This window comes from Macaca mulatta, chromosome 3 (genome assembly GCF_049350105.2).
Source record: "Macaca mulatta isolate MMU2019108-1 chromosome 3, T2T-MMU8v2.0, whole genome shotgun sequence".
NCBI lineage: Eukaryota > Metazoa > Chordata > Mammalia > Primates > Cercopithecidae > Macaca > Macaca mulatta.
This window is the reverse complement of record NC_133408.1, coordinates 126,788,629-126,808,977: the sequence shown is the minus strand read 5'-3', so window position 1 is coordinate 126,808,977 and position 20,349 is coordinate 126,788,629. Positions and strand designations below refer to the sequence as shown.

At 38.8% G+C, this 20,349-nt stretch overlaps 1 protein-coding gene across 3 annotated transcripts in view; it reads right to left on the bottom strand.

Moving 5' to 3' along the window:
- Positions 1–17,751, bottom strand: part of FAM133B (family with sequence similarity 133 member B) — a 29,966-nt gene extending 12,215 nt beyond the window's left edge. For 2 of the 3 annotated variants that reach the window (XM_077994818.1, XM_077994816.1), the window contains exons 1-8: positions 17,637–17,751; positions 8,233–8,330; positions 5,995–6,073; positions 4,993–5,067; positions 4,824–4,856; positions 4,331–4,393; positions 3,787–3,879; positions 2,463–2,513 (exon numbers count right to left, since the gene is read on the bottom strand). In XM_077994818.1, coding sequence (XP_077850944.1) covers positions 2,463–2,513; positions 3,787–3,879; positions 4,331–4,393; positions 4,824–4,856; positions 4,993–5,067; positions 5,995–6,073; positions 8,233–8,330; positions 17,637–17,660 — 516 coding nt within the window. In that variant the 5' untranslated portion in view covers positions 17,661–17,751. The remainder of the gene's footprint in view (positions 1–2,462; positions 2,514–3,786; positions 3,880–4,330; positions 4,394–4,823; positions 4,857–4,992; positions 5,068–5,994; positions 6,074–8,232; positions 8,331–17,636) is intronic. The other variant, NM_001261033.1, reaches the window with a different exon arrangement.
- Between the last annotated feature and the right edge of the window lie 2,598 nt (positions 17,752–20,349).

Sequence of the window (20,349 nt, the reverse complement as noted above, 5' to 3'; positions counted from 1 at the left end):
ATACACAATATTCTTCCCATTCCATAGGTATAACTAAAAAAACAAAAAAACACACACACACAATATTCTGTTATTTATGAACACATACTAATGTAATAAAAGTATATAAATGTGGATGGGAAAGACATGCACTAGTTTCAGGATCAGCTACCTCAAAGGAAGAAATGATAGTTTGGGGACTTTTTTTTTTTTTTTTTTTAAAAGAGATAGGAGTCTTACTCTGTCATCCAAGCAGGAGTGTAGTGGCATGATCACAACTTATTGTAACCTCCAATTTCTCAGCTTAAGTGATCCTCCCACTTCAGTCTCAGGAGAAACTAAGTGATCCTCCTGCCTCAGCCTCCCAAAGTGTTTGGATTACAAGCATGAGTCATTGTGCCCAGTCTTTTTTCTTTTTTCTTTTTTTTTTACATAAAACAAGACCTGAAGCCAATATAAATCATTTACTAATTCCAGCTGGTAAATATATTAATATTTGTTGATTATATGTGTGTATATCACTCTGTATCTAATATTTTCAGTACTTAAAAATTGCAGTTCAGTTTTAATATTTCATGTTTCTACGTTACCAGATTTAATTTCACACACACTTTTTTTTTTTTTTTTTTTTTAAACAGGGTAACCACTTATTTTATAATTGTTCTGAAAATCAGGAATTAATGCTGAATTACATCACGTCCTTCCGGCAACTCCTGAAATAATAATATGGTTTCTTTCCTTGATCAGTTAATATGGCAAATCATATTAATAAATTATCCTTGAATTCTTGGAATTGGTCATTATAGTTTCTTTTCTAAGTGTGTTTTTAAATTAAATTTTATTTTTTTAAAATTTAGATGCAGGGTCTCACTCTCTCTCCCAGGATAAAGTGTAGTGGTATGACCTTGTGGGCTCAGTCTCCCAAGTAGCTAGGACTACATCACGCCTGGTTAATTTTAAAAATTAATTAAAAAACATTTAAAATTAATTTTTATTTGCAAATTGTTATGTAAACCACTCCTAGGCATATACCCAAGAGAAATGAAAACATGCATCCATACAAAAACTTGTGTTTATAAATGTCCATAGCATCATTATAATAGCCAAAAGGTAGAAACAAAACCAAATGTCCATCAACAAATGAATGGACAGAGAAATCAGCTCCCCCCGCGCCGCCACACACACACAAATGGAATATTATTTAGCCATACAAAAAACCAAAGTACTGATACATGATACAACTTGGATGAAATTTGAAAATACTATGCTAGCTGAAAGACACAAACGGTTGCATATTGTATGACTGCTTTTATACGATAAATCCAGAATAGGCAAATCCATAGTCAGAATGCCCATTAGAGGTTACCAGAGAATAAGGGAGTGGTGGTGATTATTTAATGGATATGGAGTGTTTTTATGGAGTGATGAAAGTTTTGAAATGTGAGATGGTGGTTGCACAACACTGTAAATATGTTAACTAATAATGAATTTTAGCTTTAAAATGTCAACGTTATATTATGTGAACTGCACATAATATACCATTGTATATGGTATATACCATTGTGTACCATGGTATATTAAATAAAACTCAAACTGAATTTCAGTTTCATTTTCTATCATTAAAAAAATATAAATTCTGAGTAAAAAAATAGTGACACTGGTCTATAGTTTTATTATTGCCCTCTTTAGGTTTTTCTTTATTTTTAATAACCAGAATAACAATTTAAAATGTAAACCAGAAATTAAGATGGGCATAAATTCTGCTTTAACTATACAGATAAGTTATAAATGAGGGTAAAACATCTATTTACAATAGTAAGAAGATTTTTCAATATTTATCTATAGTATATTCAATTTGAAAGAGAAATTAATGTTCTTTAATTGGAAGGGCCTTCTTCAAAATGATTTAAGAAATCAAAGGAAATGGGCCGAGCGCAGAGACGCCGAGGCAGGCGCATCACCTGAGGTCAGGGTTTTGAGAGCAGCTTGGCCAACATGGCAAAACCGTCTCTACTAAAAATACAAAAATTAGCTGGGCGTGGTGACACACACCTGTAGTCCCAACTACAGGGAGGCTGAGGCAGGGGAATCACTTGAACCCAGGAGGTAGAGGTTGCAGTGAGCTGAGATGGCACCACTGTACTCCAGCCTGGGTGACAAAGCAAGACTACATCTCAAAAGAAAAAGAAAAAAAGAAATCAAAAGAAATGTTTAATCTGCTCATCTGCATTATTTTGTATTTTTAATCTGAGATAATCCATTAATCTATACAAATTCAAATTCTCGGCCTAGAATACTCTTTTGATCCTTTAGCTTCAATAATGAATCCAAATTAAAAATTGCTTTAAATTGAAATAAAATATTACAAAAATGAAATAAATACATGTCTTAAATTAAAAAGAGGTACACATTATTGTTATTTCTTTAAGTCAATTAAGTATTATATGACAGACTATCTTAAGGCAATGTAAGAGTATAGTTACCTTTTCTTTCTCAGTTCCATCTTTTGACTTCTTTTTCTTTTTTAAACTATCCTAAACAAAGAAATGTAGTTATCAATTTTAAATGCTAAGGACACAGCATTATAGAACAAGGACAAAAATACCCAAAAAGTGATTTGCTCTATGACTGAAAAAAGGCTACTCCAATCCCAGAATATTATTCTGAAAATTTAAGAGAAATGTACGTTATATATGCATTTGCTTGTAAGCAAACAGGCTTCTTTATTTATCTGGCTGTATACCAAATTTACTCTTAAAGTATTGTCTGTAATACCCACACAGCTTACTTTAAAATAGAACTTCGTGCCATAGACTGTGTGCTTATGGTGGTCACATGCACTGGAGTTGTACTCTAACTTGAGAAGGCAACAATTTCTTCTTTTGAATCCTTTGAGTTCTAGCTATTAATCTTCCTGAGCCTGGTTTCCTTATCCACTTTGTCCATAGATTACCAAATTACTTTCTAAAGTTGTTGAGATTAAATGAGTTAATAAATTAAGTGCTTAGAATTGTGCCTAACACATAGTAGGCATTCAATAAATGTTAGCCATCATTATCATGAGACTGACTCTTCTGCTTTAAAAGACAAAGAGAAAACCAACATTTACTGAGTACTTTCTAGATGCCAGGTATTTTGCCAGAAGATCTCTCACAGGGGCAAGCAGCTATCTGTTATAAATGCAGACAGCTGCTTTGGTTTCCTGAGACTCTAGTATAGTGTTTGTCAAACTATGGTCCATACACACCCCGGTATCAGAATCACACAAGCCATCTGTTACAGATGTAGGTTTCCAACTGTAATCAGATACTGTATCAGACTCCGGAGACAGGGCTCAGGAATCAACACTTTTTTTTGAGAACTTTTTAACTTTTTTCTGACCCTTTATGTTTGAAAGCCAACTGTGTGTCTGATAATTCTGGTTAGTACAGAATAAATTTAGGTATAGTATAGTAGAAAGGACACTGGACCAGATTTTAGAAGATAAAGATTCAACTTTTAATTCTAATTCAGCTGTATCATTTAAAGCCAATGCTTTTTATCTGAACTCTAACTTGGCTTTATGAAAACAAGGACAATAATGTCAGTGGCCATGGAAATGTGGAGACATGGAGATATATATATGAAAGCATTTGAAAAATTATTAAATGTCACATGCAAGATATTATCAAGTACATCAATTAAGCGGCATAGAACATCAAAGTACAAATATCAGACTATCTTATTTTTAAATTCAGAGCAACTTAAGGTAGGAAGAAAAAATTAAATGTCTTTGTATCCAATATATTAATAATTTGAATAATTTACCTTACTGTCTGATTCAGTTTCTGACATGGAGCTTTCAGAAGATTTATGTGAACGGTTCTTCTTTTTCTTTCTCCGTTTTCCTTGTTTCTTATCCTACATGAAATATTTTTAGAAACATTTGCTTTCTGTCTCAAAAATCTAATTTACACATTTATTAATATAAAACTTTTATCAGTGAACAAAATTTAATGAAAGGATCAGTTTCTATACTTTTTTCTTAATACATCACTTTCCTGTTATAAAGATCAAGTGATTTGAATCACATGTAATGCCTAGCATCTAGTCAAATAGCACTTGATTTTTTAAATTTTTTTCTACTGATAGTTTTAAGTCAACAAAACAAATTTTAAAATCTAAAAAATACATTATATACCAATAGTTAAGTTTCTAGTTACCGCTCATTCATGTTAGTCCTCTAAGTTATGGATAATTAAATCAAAACCTGAAAGTCAACATTTCTAACAGATATTTCACAATGGGTTTCCACTTGACATTAAAGAAATTAAGAGATATTATTTCATGAACCATTATAAGCAAACCTTACCTCATCTTCGGAATCAGAAGAACTGCTGGAAGAATCAGAGCTTGATGAAGAAGAAGATGAATACTTGACCAAGCACAAAACAATTAAAGCTTGTGAGACGCGAGAATTTTTTTCTTTTACAAAGTCTCTCAAATACTTAGTGAAATCAATCTAGTGTCTGAGAAACAGATGCCATATTCATGTCATAAATATGAAAATATAAAATGTCACACTTGTTCCCTGTACAAAAGCTCAACAACTTAACATATGTGGCCATGGTCACCAATCTTTCTCTTTAAATAGCAACAGAAAATTTACTAGGTTATAAGGTGGTTGGCACCTTTTTTTGTATCAGTGACAGAACAAAACCACTCTTCACAATCAAAGAACCTCTAAGTTCCTTGACTCATCTAGAGTTTAAGTTACCTTTAGCATACAAGTTAAACAAATCATTCTTACTTGTTTTGTTGGCTCTTAATTGTAACATTTAGAAAAATGGAAAACTTTTGCTCACCCTACCAGATTTCTTCTTTTCTTTTTTCTTTCTCTAAATGGAAACAAAAGTACAAGTCTAAATAAGCTGATGTGAGTTTCCAAATGCATCTATTAACAGTAGTATACAGCATTATTATGAAAATCCAACTATGAGATTAAGAATAGCGATAAACTAAAAGTGGTGTTACCTGTCTTTTTTTGGATGAGCTCTCACTTCCACTTAATAATTTCTCCCTGTGTTTTTCCAGTTCTTTCTTCCAGTTCTGCAAAAAGGTTATAAACACGATCAGAGGCTATCTATCGTTTCTAATACACCTAATATACAGAGACAGCCACTGCTTCCTTCCCTCCATCCTCTAATACCTCTCACCCATCTCAGCTTCTAATTACAGTAAAAGAAACACAGGTGCCAATCCTTGACCCTATCACCAAAGGACCTTCTACCAGCTCTTTTCAAAGAGCATATTAAGGGATAGGGGTTCTGTATTATTGAGGAGCAGGTATTATTACTGAAGCTGAGGTCTCTTTTCAACAAAGATGGCTAGATTCTCCGTCTAGTCTGTAAAAGTTGAATTAATCACTACTGTGATTGATACGTTATATATACATGTTTGTAATCAAAACAAGCAAACAGACTGGGTATAATGGCTCACACCTGTAATCATAGTACTTTGGGAGGCTAAGGCGGGAAGATCGCTTGAGCTCAGAAGTTGGAGACCAGCCTGGGCAACATAGTGAGACCTTGTCTCTATTAAAAATAAAAAAAATTAGCTGGGCATAGTGGCCTGCAACTGTGGTCCCGGCTACTCGGGAGGCTGAAGTGGGAGGACTGCTCAACCCTAACTTGGAATCCAAGTTATCCAAGTCTTAGATGACTTATATTACAAGATGATTATTCTCTATTTTTTAAAGCATCCACATAAATATAAACTTGTATTCACTATAACAGTAACACTTCTAAAATACAGAACCTCTTTAACTGAGAGAGCTACACCCAAATACTTAGGGTATTTTTTTTTTTCTTTTAAATGGAGAAAAGGCGGTGAGGTGGGGGCGGTCTTACTTTGTTGCCCAGGTTGGTCTTGAACTCCTGGCCTCCCGTTTTGGCCTCCCAAAGTGCTGGAATTATAGGTGTGAGCCACCATAACTGGCCAAATTAGTCTTTTTTTTAACAGGTACTTTTTACAAACCTCATTCATTTTTTCTTCAAATTCAGCCAAAGCCTTGGAGCCTTTCTTTTTCTTTTCTAGTTGCTCTTTTACTTCTTCCCTTAAAAAACAGAACGAAAAAATAAAATTTCAAGCAATTCAAATTAGATAAATGCTTACAAATAAGACAAAAAAATTTCATAAACTCTTTTAAATATTCTAATAGACCGCTATTCAATGTTGGTATTTCTTTGTTCGCATCTATAAAAATAAGTTACCATAATAAAGCCTATCAGATAACACTAATCACTCCTTTTCTAAATATGGATTATAAGAGAGAATACACCAAACATCTAAGCATTTACAACAGGCACTATTTAAAATACATTTTCATTTAATCCTCACAACAACCCTGTGGGAAAAGGTATGGATCCTCATTTTACAGATAAAGAAACCGAAGCTTGGAGAAGGTAAGAAATCCACCTAAAGTCATAAACCTGGTAGTTTTCAGTGTTAGGATGCCCTAAAATCTATCTGACTGAACTACTGTATTCTATATATGACCCATTTAATAAGGTAGCTAACATGCTGTGCAGAGAAGAGTTAATACAGCTCGCCTGATTGCTTATTCTTGGAAAGATGTACTTAAAAGACTGGCCCTAGAGGCGCATCTGGGAACCTGAATTTGGAGGATTCATGCTATTCTCTGGTTAGAGCAGATCATTGTGCCTAAACCGTTTGTACAAACAATGTAGTTCAAGCTAAATACCTGTTTTCCTTCCGGGAATCTGGACTTTTTTTTTTTTTTTTTTTTTTTTAAAGAGACAAGGCCTTGCTCTGTCGCCCAGGCTAGAATGCAGTGGTGTGATCATAGTTCACTGTAATCTTCAACTCCTGGCCTCAAGCAATCCTTCTGCCTCAATATCCCAAGTAACTAAGACTACAGGCATGTACTACCACATCCAGCCAATTAAAAAAAAAAATACATGTGTGTGTGTATATATATATATATATATATATATATGGTGTATATATATATATTTTGTACAGACAGCATCTTGCTATGTTGCCCAGGCTAATCTCAAACTCCTGGCCTCAAGCGATCCTCCTGCCTCGCCTTCCCAAAGTGCTGAAACTATAGGCATGAGCAACCATGCCCAGCCCTGGAATCTGGAATTTTGGTACATGACAGGCAGAGACCGATCAGCCTCAATAAAAACCCTGGGCACTGAGTCTCTAATAAGCTTCAATTGGTTGCCAATATCTCGTATGTATTATCACAACTCCTTACTACGGGAATTAAGTGCCTCTCATGTGATCCCACTAGGAGAGGACCCTTCAAAGCCTGCTCCAGGACTTAGACAAACTTTGTTCCAAGTGCCTTTTCCTTTTGCTGATTGTGCTTGGTAGCCTTTCACAGTAATACATCTTACCATGAGTACGACTATCTGCTGAAACTCCAGTGAGTCCCTATGAGTTACTCGACCTGAGGGCTGTCTTGATGATCTGTGATACACATGTAATATATTTACTTGGACATTTCCCCTTGAAAAATTCATTCCCTCTCCCCATTAAAACATACTTTGTTTTGGGATAATGCATTTTCTGGTATGCTGCAGTGGTTAACAATGGCACTCACACCCACTGGTAAACAATCCTTACTTCCTATTTAACTCAAAGGAAGGATTCCCTATTATACATAAGCATACTTTTCAACCAGTTGCCCAGTTTTTAGGCACACTTGGGATTCTGAAGTTAACAGCTCTAAAGCCTGTGTCACATGCTGTCTCAGGAGTATGGTATTAATAAGGAAGACATACTAAAGAATAATACAGCCCATACTCTGATGCTTTATTTAAAAAAATCAGTAAGTTTTTCTAATTCATTGAAAAGTTGGCAGATAAAACTAGAAACAAAGCTGAATATTATTCTTCCTGATACCTGGTTACACCTCAGTAAAGGACAAGACTACTTAAACTCACTAAATAGCTTTGACCACTGCAAGGTTAAGATCTTTTATGGGACAGTGAAGAGACTGGTATGAAAAAGCTACCTGGCAGTGCTTTGGCCATACTAGGTAGTGGGTTCTCAAATGTTTGCTTTGTAATTGTACATGCATGTGTTTCACACATTCAAAAGAAAGCATATATCAAATGCTACTTAAAAAAAATTATTCATCTGGTAATTGCTTGGCAATCAATAAAATCAATTAAAGTCTTAAGAATAAACTTTAAAAAGTTGATAAAAAGCTTATAAATAGGTAAAGTGTTTCACAAATACCAGGTAGGCCTTGGTCGATTCAGATAATCTTGTATTGTTGGCCCTGAAGACTGGACTGGACCTCTTGATCTCGCCATTGCTATTGGGTTCATATAGGCCTTGGGGAAAGAACAACAATTAATTCCATTAAAGCAACCATTAAACATGCAAAAGTTCACTTACTCATCAAATAATCTTTACTATAAATACATACTATATCCAGCTAAGTATATGCAATCCGACTAACCAACTTTTCATTCTAAAGAAATTAATTTAACCCTCTTTTAAGCCTTAAAAGTTTGAGAGATAATATTAAAGTTTGGGAGAAAATGTGTGTGTGTGTTTTACAAGAGATTTGATGAAATAATAGATACCTCTGACCTACTGATGGCTTTACAGCTCTTTCTCCTAAAGCCCAGTAATCCTGTGAGGGTGATACCAATATGTTCACTAGAAAATTAAGAAACTCAATTCCGGACTGGGTGCAATGGCTCATGCCTGTAATCCCAGCACTTTGGGAGGCTGAGGCAGGTGGAACACCTGAGGTCAGGAGTTCAAGACCAGCCTGGCTGACATGGTGACACCCTGTCTCTACTAAAAATACAAAAATTAGGTGTGGTGGCTCACGCCTGTAATCCTAGCTACTCAGGAGGCTGAGACAGGAGAATCACTTGAACCCAGGAGGTGGAGGTTGCGGTGAGCTGAGATTGTGCCACTGCACTCCAGCCTGGGCGACACAGCGAGACTCCCTCTCAAAATAAAAAATAAAAATAAAATAAAATAAAATAAAATAAATTCAATTCAATTCCAAAGAAGTTAAATAAGATCGAACTCTAAATTCATTGTTTATTCAACTACATTTTGTCTCCCAGGAACTACTACGTCATGCTGATGACAATTTTATTCACAAATAGTTAACATCAAAAATTATATACAGGCAACAAAAAAATAAACAGAACATCAAAATGTAAAAGTTTGTGCATCAAAGGACACTGGTAAGAGTGAAAAGACAATTCACAGAATGAGAGAAAATATTTGTAAATCATAAATCTAGTAAGAGATTAATATCCAGAATGTAAAACAAGCTCCTACAACTTAACAACAACAAAAAAAAACCCAGAGTAATTAAAAAATGGGCAGAAGACTTGAATAGGTATTTCTCTTTTTTTTTTTTTTTTTTGAGACGGAGTCTTGCTCTGTGCCCCAGGCTGGAGTGCAGTGGCGCGATCTCGGCTCACTGCAAGCTCCGCCCCCCCGGGTTCACGCCATTCTCCTGCCTCAGCCTCCCGAGTAGCTAGGACTACAGGCGCCTGCCACCTCGCCCGGCTAATTTTCTTGTATTTTTAGTAGAGACGGGGTTTCACCGTGTTAGCCAGGATGGTCTCGATCTCCTGACCTCGTGATCCGCCCGTCTCGGCCTCCCAAAGTGCTAGGATTACAGGCTTGAGCCACCGCGCCCGGCCTTGAATAGGTATTTCTCTAAAGAAGGTATACAGTAAATGGCCAATAAACACATAAAAAATGTTCAGTATCACTAGTCATTAGGAAAATGTAAATTGAAACCACAAAGAGATGCCATTCTATACCCATTAGGATGGCTACTATCAAACAGAAAATTGCAAGGGTTAGCAAGGATGCAGAGAAACTGGAACCCTTTCACATTGCTGGCGGGAATGTAAAACGGTGTGGCCACTGTGGAAGACAGTTTAGTGGTTCCTCAAAAAGTTAAACATAGAACTACCACATGATCCTATATAACACTTCTAGGTATACACCCAAAAGAATTCAAAGAAGGGACTAAACAGATACTTGTACACAAATGCTCACAACGGCAGGATTCACAAAACCTGAAATGTGGAAACGATGCAAATGTCCATCCATGGACAAATGGATAAACAAAACTGTGGTATATACATACAATGGAATATTATTCAGCCTTAAAAAAGAATGCAATTCTGACACATACTCTAAACAACCTGGATCAGCCTTGAAAATATGCTAAATGAAATAAAACAAGAAAAACACAAAGGAACAAATACATGATTCCATTTATATTTGATACCTAGAAAAGAAAGTAGAATGGAGGTTAACCAGGGTCTGGGGAGAAGAGGAATTTGGGAGTTTACTGTTTAATGGATACAGAGATTCTTGTTTGGGATGATGAAAATGGATAGTGATGATGGTTGCACAACAGTATGAATGTACTGAATGTCACTAAACTATACACTTAGAAACAGTTAAAATGGTAAATTTTGTTATACACATTTTAGCTCAATTAAAACATCTGCAAAAATTTAAATCATGCTGTCTACTACACTTACTACAGCAGAAAAATATTTTAGAGATTTTTTTCAAAAATATATTGAGGCAAAACAAAGCAAAAGGTTTCTTTGTTATTGACAGTGTCTAGCAAAGCGATGTTTTGTTAAAACTACTGATATACAGTCTGGTCTTTAATTCATTCTCTACCTCTTATATTTAGTTTTTCCAAATTTAAGTCAATAAAAATTTTATTTATTACTATTATCATTTTTTTTAAAAGACAGGGTCGGCCAGGCGCGGTGGCTCACACCTGTAATCCTAGCACTTTGGGAGGCCGGGGCGGGTGTATCACCTGAAGTCAGGAGTTTGAGACCAGCCTGGTCAACGTGGTGAAACCCTATCTCTACTAAAAACACAAAAATTAGCCAAGTGTGGTGGCAGCTGCCTATAATCTTGGCTACTCAGGAGGCTGAGGCAGGAAAATCACTGGAACCCAGGAGGTAGAGGTTGCACTGAGTTGAGACTGTGCCACTTCACTCTAGCCTGGACGAAAGAGCGAAACTCTCTCTCAAAAAAAAAAAAAAAAAAAAAAAGAAAGAAAGAAAGAAAGACAGGGTCTTGTTCTTTTGCCCAGGCTGGAGTACAGTGGTGAGTGGTGTGATCATAGCTCACTGCAGCTTCGAAAAATCCCCCTACCTCGGCCTCCTGAGTAGCTAGGACAACAGGTGTGAGCCACCATGCCCAGTCAACAGACATTTATGAAACTCACCTACTTTTTAAATAAAAAGATTTTTGATTGAAAATGACTATCCTAAAGGTTGGCTGAAGGTATTATACCTTGTAATAATCCAAAATAAGTGAAAGGAAACAATATATTTGTTGCATTTAACAAAATCTATGAAAATGACCATCATTTCTTTCCCACCTTTATAACAGATAAAAGTTATATACTTCCAGATTTCTCTGTCAGAGTAAACAATATAAAACCAGCATAAACAACACATACTGAGAACCCTTACCATTCAACTGACACAGCCTAATTACTTGGAATGAAAAAGACAAATCTTTTTTTTTTTTTTTTTTGAGACGGAGTCTCGCTCTGTCGCCCAGCCCAGGCTGGAGTGCAGTGGCGCGATCTCGGCTCACTGCAAGCTCCGCCTCCCGGGTTCACGCCATTCTCCTGCCTCAGCCTCCCGAGTAGCTGGGACTACAGGCGCCCACAACCGCGCCCGGCTAATTTTTTGTAATTTTTAGTAGAGACGGGGTTTCACCGTGGTCTCGATCTCCTGACCTTGTGATCCGCCCGCCTCGGCCTCCCAAAGTGCTGGGATTACAGGCGTGAGCCACCGCGCCCGGCCGAAAAAGACAAATCTTTGACATACTTTTCTATAAGCAGGAACAAATGCTAGAGCCCCTAATGTCATGAATGTTTACAGAATCAGGGCAAGATGTGGATATCAAATGCAATGTTAAAGACAGAGGCATATTGTTATTATTTTTTTTTGTATAAAATGTTATACCCTCAAAGATTTCATTCAACTGCTTTTGCTAAGCATTTCGATTAGTTGGTGTGGAAGTATGACAACCTATGAAGGCAGAAATGAAGACAATGAAGGCAAGTACCATGTGCAGCTTAGTTCACTGTTTGTAAAACAGGAGTATTATTTGTACTGTTCAACACAGTTAAGTTCGGCTCAAAGTGTCCTCCTACTTGGGTAATAAAATGTGGCCCAAAAGGCCAGGTGCACTGGCTCACACCTGTAATCTAGCACTTTGGGAGGGTGAGGTGGGAGGAGCTTGAGCTCAGGAGAGACCAACCTTGTCTCTACTGAAAAAACAAAACAAAGCAAAAACCCTCTGTATATGGTGAAGTGCAACCTGGCGTGATGTACAAATAAGTTCTAGCCTAATCTAAGAGTATGCCCTCTTAACCAATCAACTGAGTCTCAGCCAATCACAGGAGCCCAACCCTCAACCAATCCCAAATAGAAGGTTGCCAAATTATGCCCAAATAAGGCAAACTCAGAACTGCACCAATCAGGGAATCTCTGTATGTCATTTCCTGTTGCAAATATAGGTCACCAGGATGTAGAACATCTTCCTCCAGTTCTAGAATCTTTTTCTTGCTCAAATGACCTTTGTTAAATTTAACTGGTTTCAGGTTTTTGTTTTTAACAATATTGATCACATTCTAATTTCCTTGGTATCATGTCATAATTTTGGCAGTACCTAATGGCAAAATATTTTAGGTTAGAATTGTAAAAACTGTTCATTTCTAAAGAGTGCAAATATATACATATCAAGGATATTCAGGTCTAAATTACTAAAACAGCAAACACTGAAAACACCCAAATAGCTATCAAACTGGGATTCGCTAAATATATTAAAGTATGCTCCCTATGAAATATTATGTAGCTGCTAAAATGAATGAAGTAGATCCATAGTTCCTGATAAGATATTTAAGATTTCTCAAGTGAAAAGCAAAGGCAAGTTGCCAAAATAAAAGAATTATTTTAATAAATAACTAAAAATTTAAAAATTAGGCTGCACGTGCACCAAAATATAAAGGAAAACATCCATATTCATTCATACTGGAGAAAAAAATTTTAAATAATGATTACCTTTATAAAACAAAAAAGGTAACTGCATAAACATTATTATGGTAATAATAAAGGTAAACAAAATGACAAAAATCCAACCACAATACTGCCATTCCGACTCAGAGAACTGAACTGTACTTATATAAAAATTCACAGATAATGCACTGGCAATTTTTCATTCTAATGAAAAAAAAATCATAACATTTACCATGTTTTACAGTCTTCAAGTTATCTAGCACGTATCTTTAAAGTACATTAATATTTTTACTGTCTTACTGTGTACTATCAAACTGCTTTTATAAAGTACATACCAACCTATTCCTACTTTTCAGAGACAAATAATAGTAAAGTAATATATTCACATGCTAGGACTACAGGTACACTTACATGAACTACTGCTGAATAAGGCTTACTTTTAAGCTTTTGACCAAACACTATCTCAGTCTGCTTAAATACACTCCAAATATGTCCATTATTTATTTCAATTATAATAGCAATATTTTTTAAAGTGCATCTTATGTACTAGGCTCCATGCAAAACACTTGATAGTCTGCTCTTATTCATTAAGCAACAATACTTTTCTTTAAAACTATGCACAACAGAAAGCTTTTAAAACAAGAAAAGTAACTATTTTTACAAAGGTACAAGAGTTTTCATTTTTGTATCAGTGTGAAAAATAATGCTCCTAACATTAAGTGGGTGACATGGTAAAGCATTCACTAAAATACAGAGATTGTGCAATTTCTTGAAACATTTCACTATCACTTAATCATAAATACTGTGACCTTGTAAATCAAACATTCACATCCATATGTAACTAGAATTGTCTGTGGCTTCAAACTGCTGCATGAGTTTAGATAACAGAAAATGATTTGTTTCTGAAACTCAGGATGGCAAATTGGTCTCAAGGGGATATGTATGTGTGCAGGTACAAAAAGAGCAACGCAGCAAAACTGGCTAAAGACACAATGTGCAGAATTTCATTTGTCAATCTGATCACCTATTTTTATCTAGAGGATACATCTATTTTAGAGGGCTCAAAGTAGCAGAAAAGAACATGAAGAACACTTTGGAAAACAACAGGCACAAAAGGTGGCCATCAGGAACTTAAGAGCCCATTACAAGTCCTGAATTAAAACATTCAGTGATAAAAACTGTTCAAGAATGTACACCAAGAGTGAACCCTAATGTAAACTACTGTCTCGGGGTGATGATGATGCGTCAATGTAGGTTCATCAAATGTAACAAATGTACCCCCCTGCTGGTGCTGGTGAATGTTGATAATGGTGGAGCTGCACAAGTGTGGAGGTATATGGGAACCCTCTGTACTTTCTGTTCAATTTTGCTATGAACCTAAAACTGCTCTAAAAATAAAAATGTAAAAAACTGTTCAACCTGAAATTCACTGGGGTTTTTTTTTGGAAAGCAATCCTATCATCTTTAAAACTATGATTGTATCATCAATGCAAAAAAGAACAGGAACTGTTTTTGAGACAATCTCAAAAAATGCCAGTATTTTCAGAGGCAAATATTCATTTTGTTGCTCCAAATCAAGTGTTATGGCAAAACTATGGAGTCAGTAAAAAGATCAGTGGTTGCCACATTTGGAGGCAGGGGTGATAGAGGAATGGCTAGGCAGAACAGAGGATTTTTACTCTTTATGATACTATATTGGCGAACGCATGTCATTATAAATTTGTTGGCCACGTGTGGTGGCACTCCTGTAATCCGAGCACTTTTGGAGGCCGAGACGGGAGGATTGCTTGAGGCCAGGAATTCGAGACCAGCCTGGGCAGCCTGGTGAAACCCCATCTCTACAAAAAAATGACAAAAAATTAGCCAGGTGTGGTGGCATGCACCTGTGGTCCTAGCTACTCGGGAGGCTGACGTAAGAGTATCTCTTGAGCCTGGGAAGTTGAAGCTGCAATGACCCATGATGGCGACACTGCACTCCAGCTTGGGCAACAGAGTGAGACCCTGTCTCAAAATAAATAAATAAATAAATAAATAAATAAATAAATAAATAAATAAATTCGTCCAAGCCCATAGAGAATGAATACTGAGTCAGCACTAATATAAACTACTGACTGGATGATAGTAACATGTCAACATAAGTTCATCAATTGTAACAAATGTACACTCCGGTGAAGGATGTTCATAATGGCGAGGCTATGCATGAGTGGGGCCAGGAGGTAAACGGGTTATCTTTGTACCTTCCTCTCAATATTGCTGTAAAACTAAAACTGCTTAAAAAAACAAAACAAAAACAAAGTCTTAAAAAGAAAAGAGTTAAGACGTACAGAACTGAGTGTCAGATGACTGAAGTTTTGGTCCCAGTTTAAACAGTCTTACCCCTCCTCTATGCAATGAGGAGACTGAATTAGACAATCTATGTCTTCTACCTCTTAATTTCTTGTTCTTAATCCCAATCTTTGAAGTGCATACAAAATGTTACCAGAATACTCTGTGCCATGGCTGCATACCAACAGTAAGTAGAGCCCAGAGCTATCAAAATGTTCTAGTAAATGAAGCTAATTTGGTAAGTTTTTCAAATGCTTTAAAGGGATGTTTAAACCAAAACGTTTCTTCAGTAATATGAAACATTTTAGGTCTGTATATGAAACTGCATCCAAGGTCAGGTGATCTCTAAACATTCAAGGCCCAAGGGTATTAAAAGAGCCTAAATATTCAAACACCTAAGGATGCTCCTATGCTGAAATGGTGTTATGCTACATCACTTCAACGCCATAACAATCAAGATATCACAACCAAGTCTCACCTGCAGCCAGGAGAAAGAACATCCCGCTATCTTGTAATCAAGATTCACTACCACAGTGGTTCCTAGACGTTTTCCATTATAAAGACTATACAGAACTACAAAGCTTTTAAGATGGTGAAACGGTTTGGATCTGTGTCCCCGCCCAAATCTCATGTCGAATTGTAATCCCCAATGCTGGAGGTGGGGCCTAGTGGGAGGTCACTGGATCAGGGGGGCGGAGGTCTCATGAATGGTTTAGCATCCCCCTCTCCCCTGCACTGTATAGAGATAAGAGTTTTCAAGAGATGCGGTTGTTTAAAACTGTAGCACCTCTCCCCGTCCGTCCCTCTCTTGGTCCTGCTCCTGCCATGTAAGACGCCTGTCCCTGCTTTGCCTTTCACCATGAGTAACAGCTCCCTGAGGCCTCCCCAGAAGCAGATGCCCTTAAGCTTTCTGTACAGCCCATAGAACTGTGTGAGCCAATTAAACCCTTTTCTTTATAAATTACCCAGTCTCAGGTTTTTCTTTATAAAAGCCATGCAAGAACTGGCAAATACTGATGGCAAGTGTCATCATTTCATAAATGTAATGATTTGGCGCGAGAGACACACAGTTTGCAAATAATTGTTGAATAAAAAAGCGAGTTCAAGAAACGTAGCACATTCGTTTTACGTGCATTTTCCTCATTTTGCTACTCTGGCTAAAACTCTGTCACAGGCAAGCCCAGTAACTGTCAGGCTGCAACCTAAGCTTATTGCTATTTCATTATGTTTATCACCCATTCAATCTGATTCATAACCTGAGTTTTTCAGCTCCCCCGCCCCAGCGATCTAGAATGCTTTCCTCCCATCTCCGCTTCTCAAAAGCACCTTTTCTTCTGAATGCCTTTAGAATTTCTAATATCTGTCAAGGACCACTTCCTACTCTTTCTGCTATAAGTTATTTATGTATCTCTTTTATCTCATTTACTAGAGTAATAATTTTCATGCTCAGTACTAGCTCACACATCTTGCCTTTTGTGGTTTCAATTATTCTGTAAGGTTGTAGATAATAATGATCCCCTTTAATAAACTAAGGCACAGAGAAGTAACTTGTTCTAGGTCACCCAACTTCCGACGGAACAAAACTGACATTCCAGTTTTGTGTTGGATTCGAAAGCCAACTATTTTCACGCCATTCATTCCTTCACAGTGTCTATGGGTGCCAGGTCCTATAGGGCGCTGGAAACACGAAGGCCAATGCTGCCATCCCATTTTCAAACGGGAGCCTGCTTGTCGCTAAAACCAGGCGCGCTGCTGGCCCTCCGGGACCAGTCGAGGCCTCTGTGCCTCCCTCCCACTTGGGTGCGCAGTTGGAGAGGGGTGCGCAGTTGCAGAGGGGTGCGCAGTTGCAGAGGAGTGCGGACCTGGGGTGGCCGATACCGAGGAGCGGGTGAGTCGGGCGCCTCCCAGGGCCTAAGACTTCGGAGTTACATGGCGGGGCGGGAGAGGGGGATTTCCCCGAGCCCTCGCGGTTCTAAGTGGGCACTGGGGGCCCGCGTACAGGAGGCAAGGGTGCAAAGGAGCAGCGCCAGAAAGAGAGGCGAGGCGAAGGAAAAGGGGCGGGCAAGAGAGAGCTGGGGACCCTAAAGCGCCAACTGCGTGCGCGGCGCACGCGCATCTGGGATCGGCGGAGGGTGCTGGGTCTCCGGGCCCCACATCCGAGGGCTGCCGCTTGCCCTCCGGCCCGGCCGGGACAGCGACGGGTCTCGCTGTCCTGCCGCCCGGCCCTGCATCGCCCTATTGTTTTCCCCGCTGAGTACTCACCACCCGATTGTCCCGCTTCCCCATGGTGCTGGATTGAGCGCACAGTCGCACGCCAAGGGAAACCGGGCCGCAGAGACTGCCGAAGCAGGACCGCCACAGGTCCTCCTACCGCCTCCCCACTCCGCCCAGAGAGCGGCACCACGCGGACTCGACAGCCGCACTTGACTACAGCGCCCCCTATCGCTGTGGAGGACAGCCGGCTCCAGCGATCGCTGCAGTTGGCTGAGCGCCTGCGGGAGTCCGGTTGTTTATTAGGCACCCAAGAGCGGGCGACTCTGCACTTATGCACCGGAGTCCCACCAAGGCAGCTCGCTTCAGTTTGGCCTTGGATTGTTTTGCTTTCTTCCATTCTTTTTTTTTTTTTTTTTTTGAGACGGCGTCTCTCTCAGTCGACCAGGCTGGAGTGCAGTGGCACGATCTCGGCTCACTGCAGCCTCCACCTCCCGGGTTCAAGCGATTTTCCTGCCTCAGCATCCCGAGTAGCTGAGATTACAGGCGGCCGTCAACACGCTGGGCTAAATTTTTTGTGTTGTTAGTAGAGACAGGGTTTTACCATGTTGACCAGGCTGGTCTATAACTCCTGACCTCAAGTGATCCGCCCTCCTTGACCCAAAGTGCTGGGATTACAAGCGTGAGCCCCTGTGCTTGGCCTTTCTTCCATTCTTGATGCGCTGAAATATGCGAGGGTACACAAAGATTCTCCCGATGCTTATTTTGTGCTTGACAGAGTGCAAGTGCTGGGGACAAAGTGAGGACCAAGGAGCCTTGGTCCCTCACGGAGCCCATCGGCTGGTGGGGGGAAAGGCAGTGCTGTCATAGACGCCGCTAACGAAATCACCCTCTAATTTCAATCCCATTCATTCATCACCTATGCATTCATTTCACACTAATTTTTGAACATGTCGTTTGTACAGTTTTCACTAACGGGGTGGCTGGAAGCTGGAGCTGGGTAGGGCACAAAGATGATTAAGAAAAATCCCTATTGTCAAGGGGCCTGTTTATAAACTCGTAAGGGCGGTAAACACACACAGGGTCAAATTTACTGCATAGCATATCATAACATTGGCACTTCCGTACCGCAACTTTAAGGAAGATGATCTGGGCTCCAGAGAAGATAATCACATTTAGTAAAGCGACCCCTCTGGGTTCATCTTAGCAAGTGTCATTAGGAAGTAGTTGAAAATCAATTAGGATCTTCTCCGGACTCTTGGAAATGGCAAAATGGGAATTACACTCATTACATACAAGAACATGCTTTAAAGTCATCTTTCCCAATCTCTGCCTCCCTTCCTGCATTTTTCATGCTACACTATATGGCAGATGTTCCCGACTGCCATTTTCTGTCTCAAAACTTTTCCAAACTCTCACATGCAGTCCTTGGTGGTTCTGCTCCCTACTAAGTATTGTTTATTTCTCAGTAACCCACTTTCCAAAATGAGGCCTCCAATCTCTCATTTTTCCTCCTCCTCCGTTACTCCTGACTTAAGCTGGGGACTCTGACTAAAGACAGGCTTCTTTTTATACACAAGACGAAGAGGAGAACCTGTTAATGTTAAGTTATTCTTTCTTTCCTGGCTTATTTTTCATGTGTTAAATATTCTAGGCATTTGACAGATATTATTTTTAATACTCCAACATGATAAGCATGAGAATACCTGTGAGACAATATAGTTTTTTCTTCTTTTTCAGCTCCTTGGTTGGCCGATTGTACAGAACACAGAAATTTTTAAAAATATGGTATAAGTCAACAGAAAGGTTGTATTTCCTTTAGAAGTCTCTCTCTCTCTCTCTGCCGGTGTACACAACCCCTCCTGGATGAAACATGAATCCCTGGGGGGAGAGAGAAACAAGAAAATGACCAGGGGCCTGTGGAGACAAAGAAGATGGCAAGAGCTATCGGGAGCTCATCTGAGTGGACTCCATAAAGACCAAATCAGTCCAAGACTTCTCAGGATATAATTCAGTGACAGAAAAAATCTTTACACATTCTCTGCACATGTGTGATCTGCTAATAAATACACTTCCCTGATAACAATGGGCCTACATGCCCTTCCAAATGTTCTAGGCATAACCAAGAGATTACATTCCATTTTGTGGATGACAAAAACTGAGGCTAAGGGAAGCTGAGTAATTTGTGCCGGCTTCCACAGCAAGAAAGCAGAGAAGCTGGGGATTCAAACACAGGTGTGTCAAACATGAAAGCATTTACAAGATGCAGTCTCTATTAAATACACACGCAGAAACATAGACATGCATAGACACACACACACACCATGAAAGCATATGCTTTCCTTACAAAATCACACTGCCTTTGAGAGGGGAGAGAAGAGAAGGAGGTTTGAGAAGTGGCATTTCAGGTGGATTGTGACCCTGGGCCAGCTTCCCTCAGAGGAACTGAGAGGGAAGGACATTACAGAGGGAATAGCTTGCATGAAAGAGTGGTGATGTGGTCAGGTTGGGCAGCATAGAATACATATGATAGAGGGGAACAGGCTGGAAAGGTACACTGGGGCTGGAGGCAAAGGAACTTGAATGCCAAAGGAAGAAGTTATATTTTATTCTGCAGGCAGAGCCTTTTTTTTTTTTCTTTCTGAGACAGAGTTTTGCTCTGTTGCCCAGACTGGAGTACAGTGGTGAGATCTCAACTCACTGCAACCTCTGCCTCCTGGGTTCAGGCGATTCTCCCGCCTCAGCCTCCCAAATAGCTGGTATT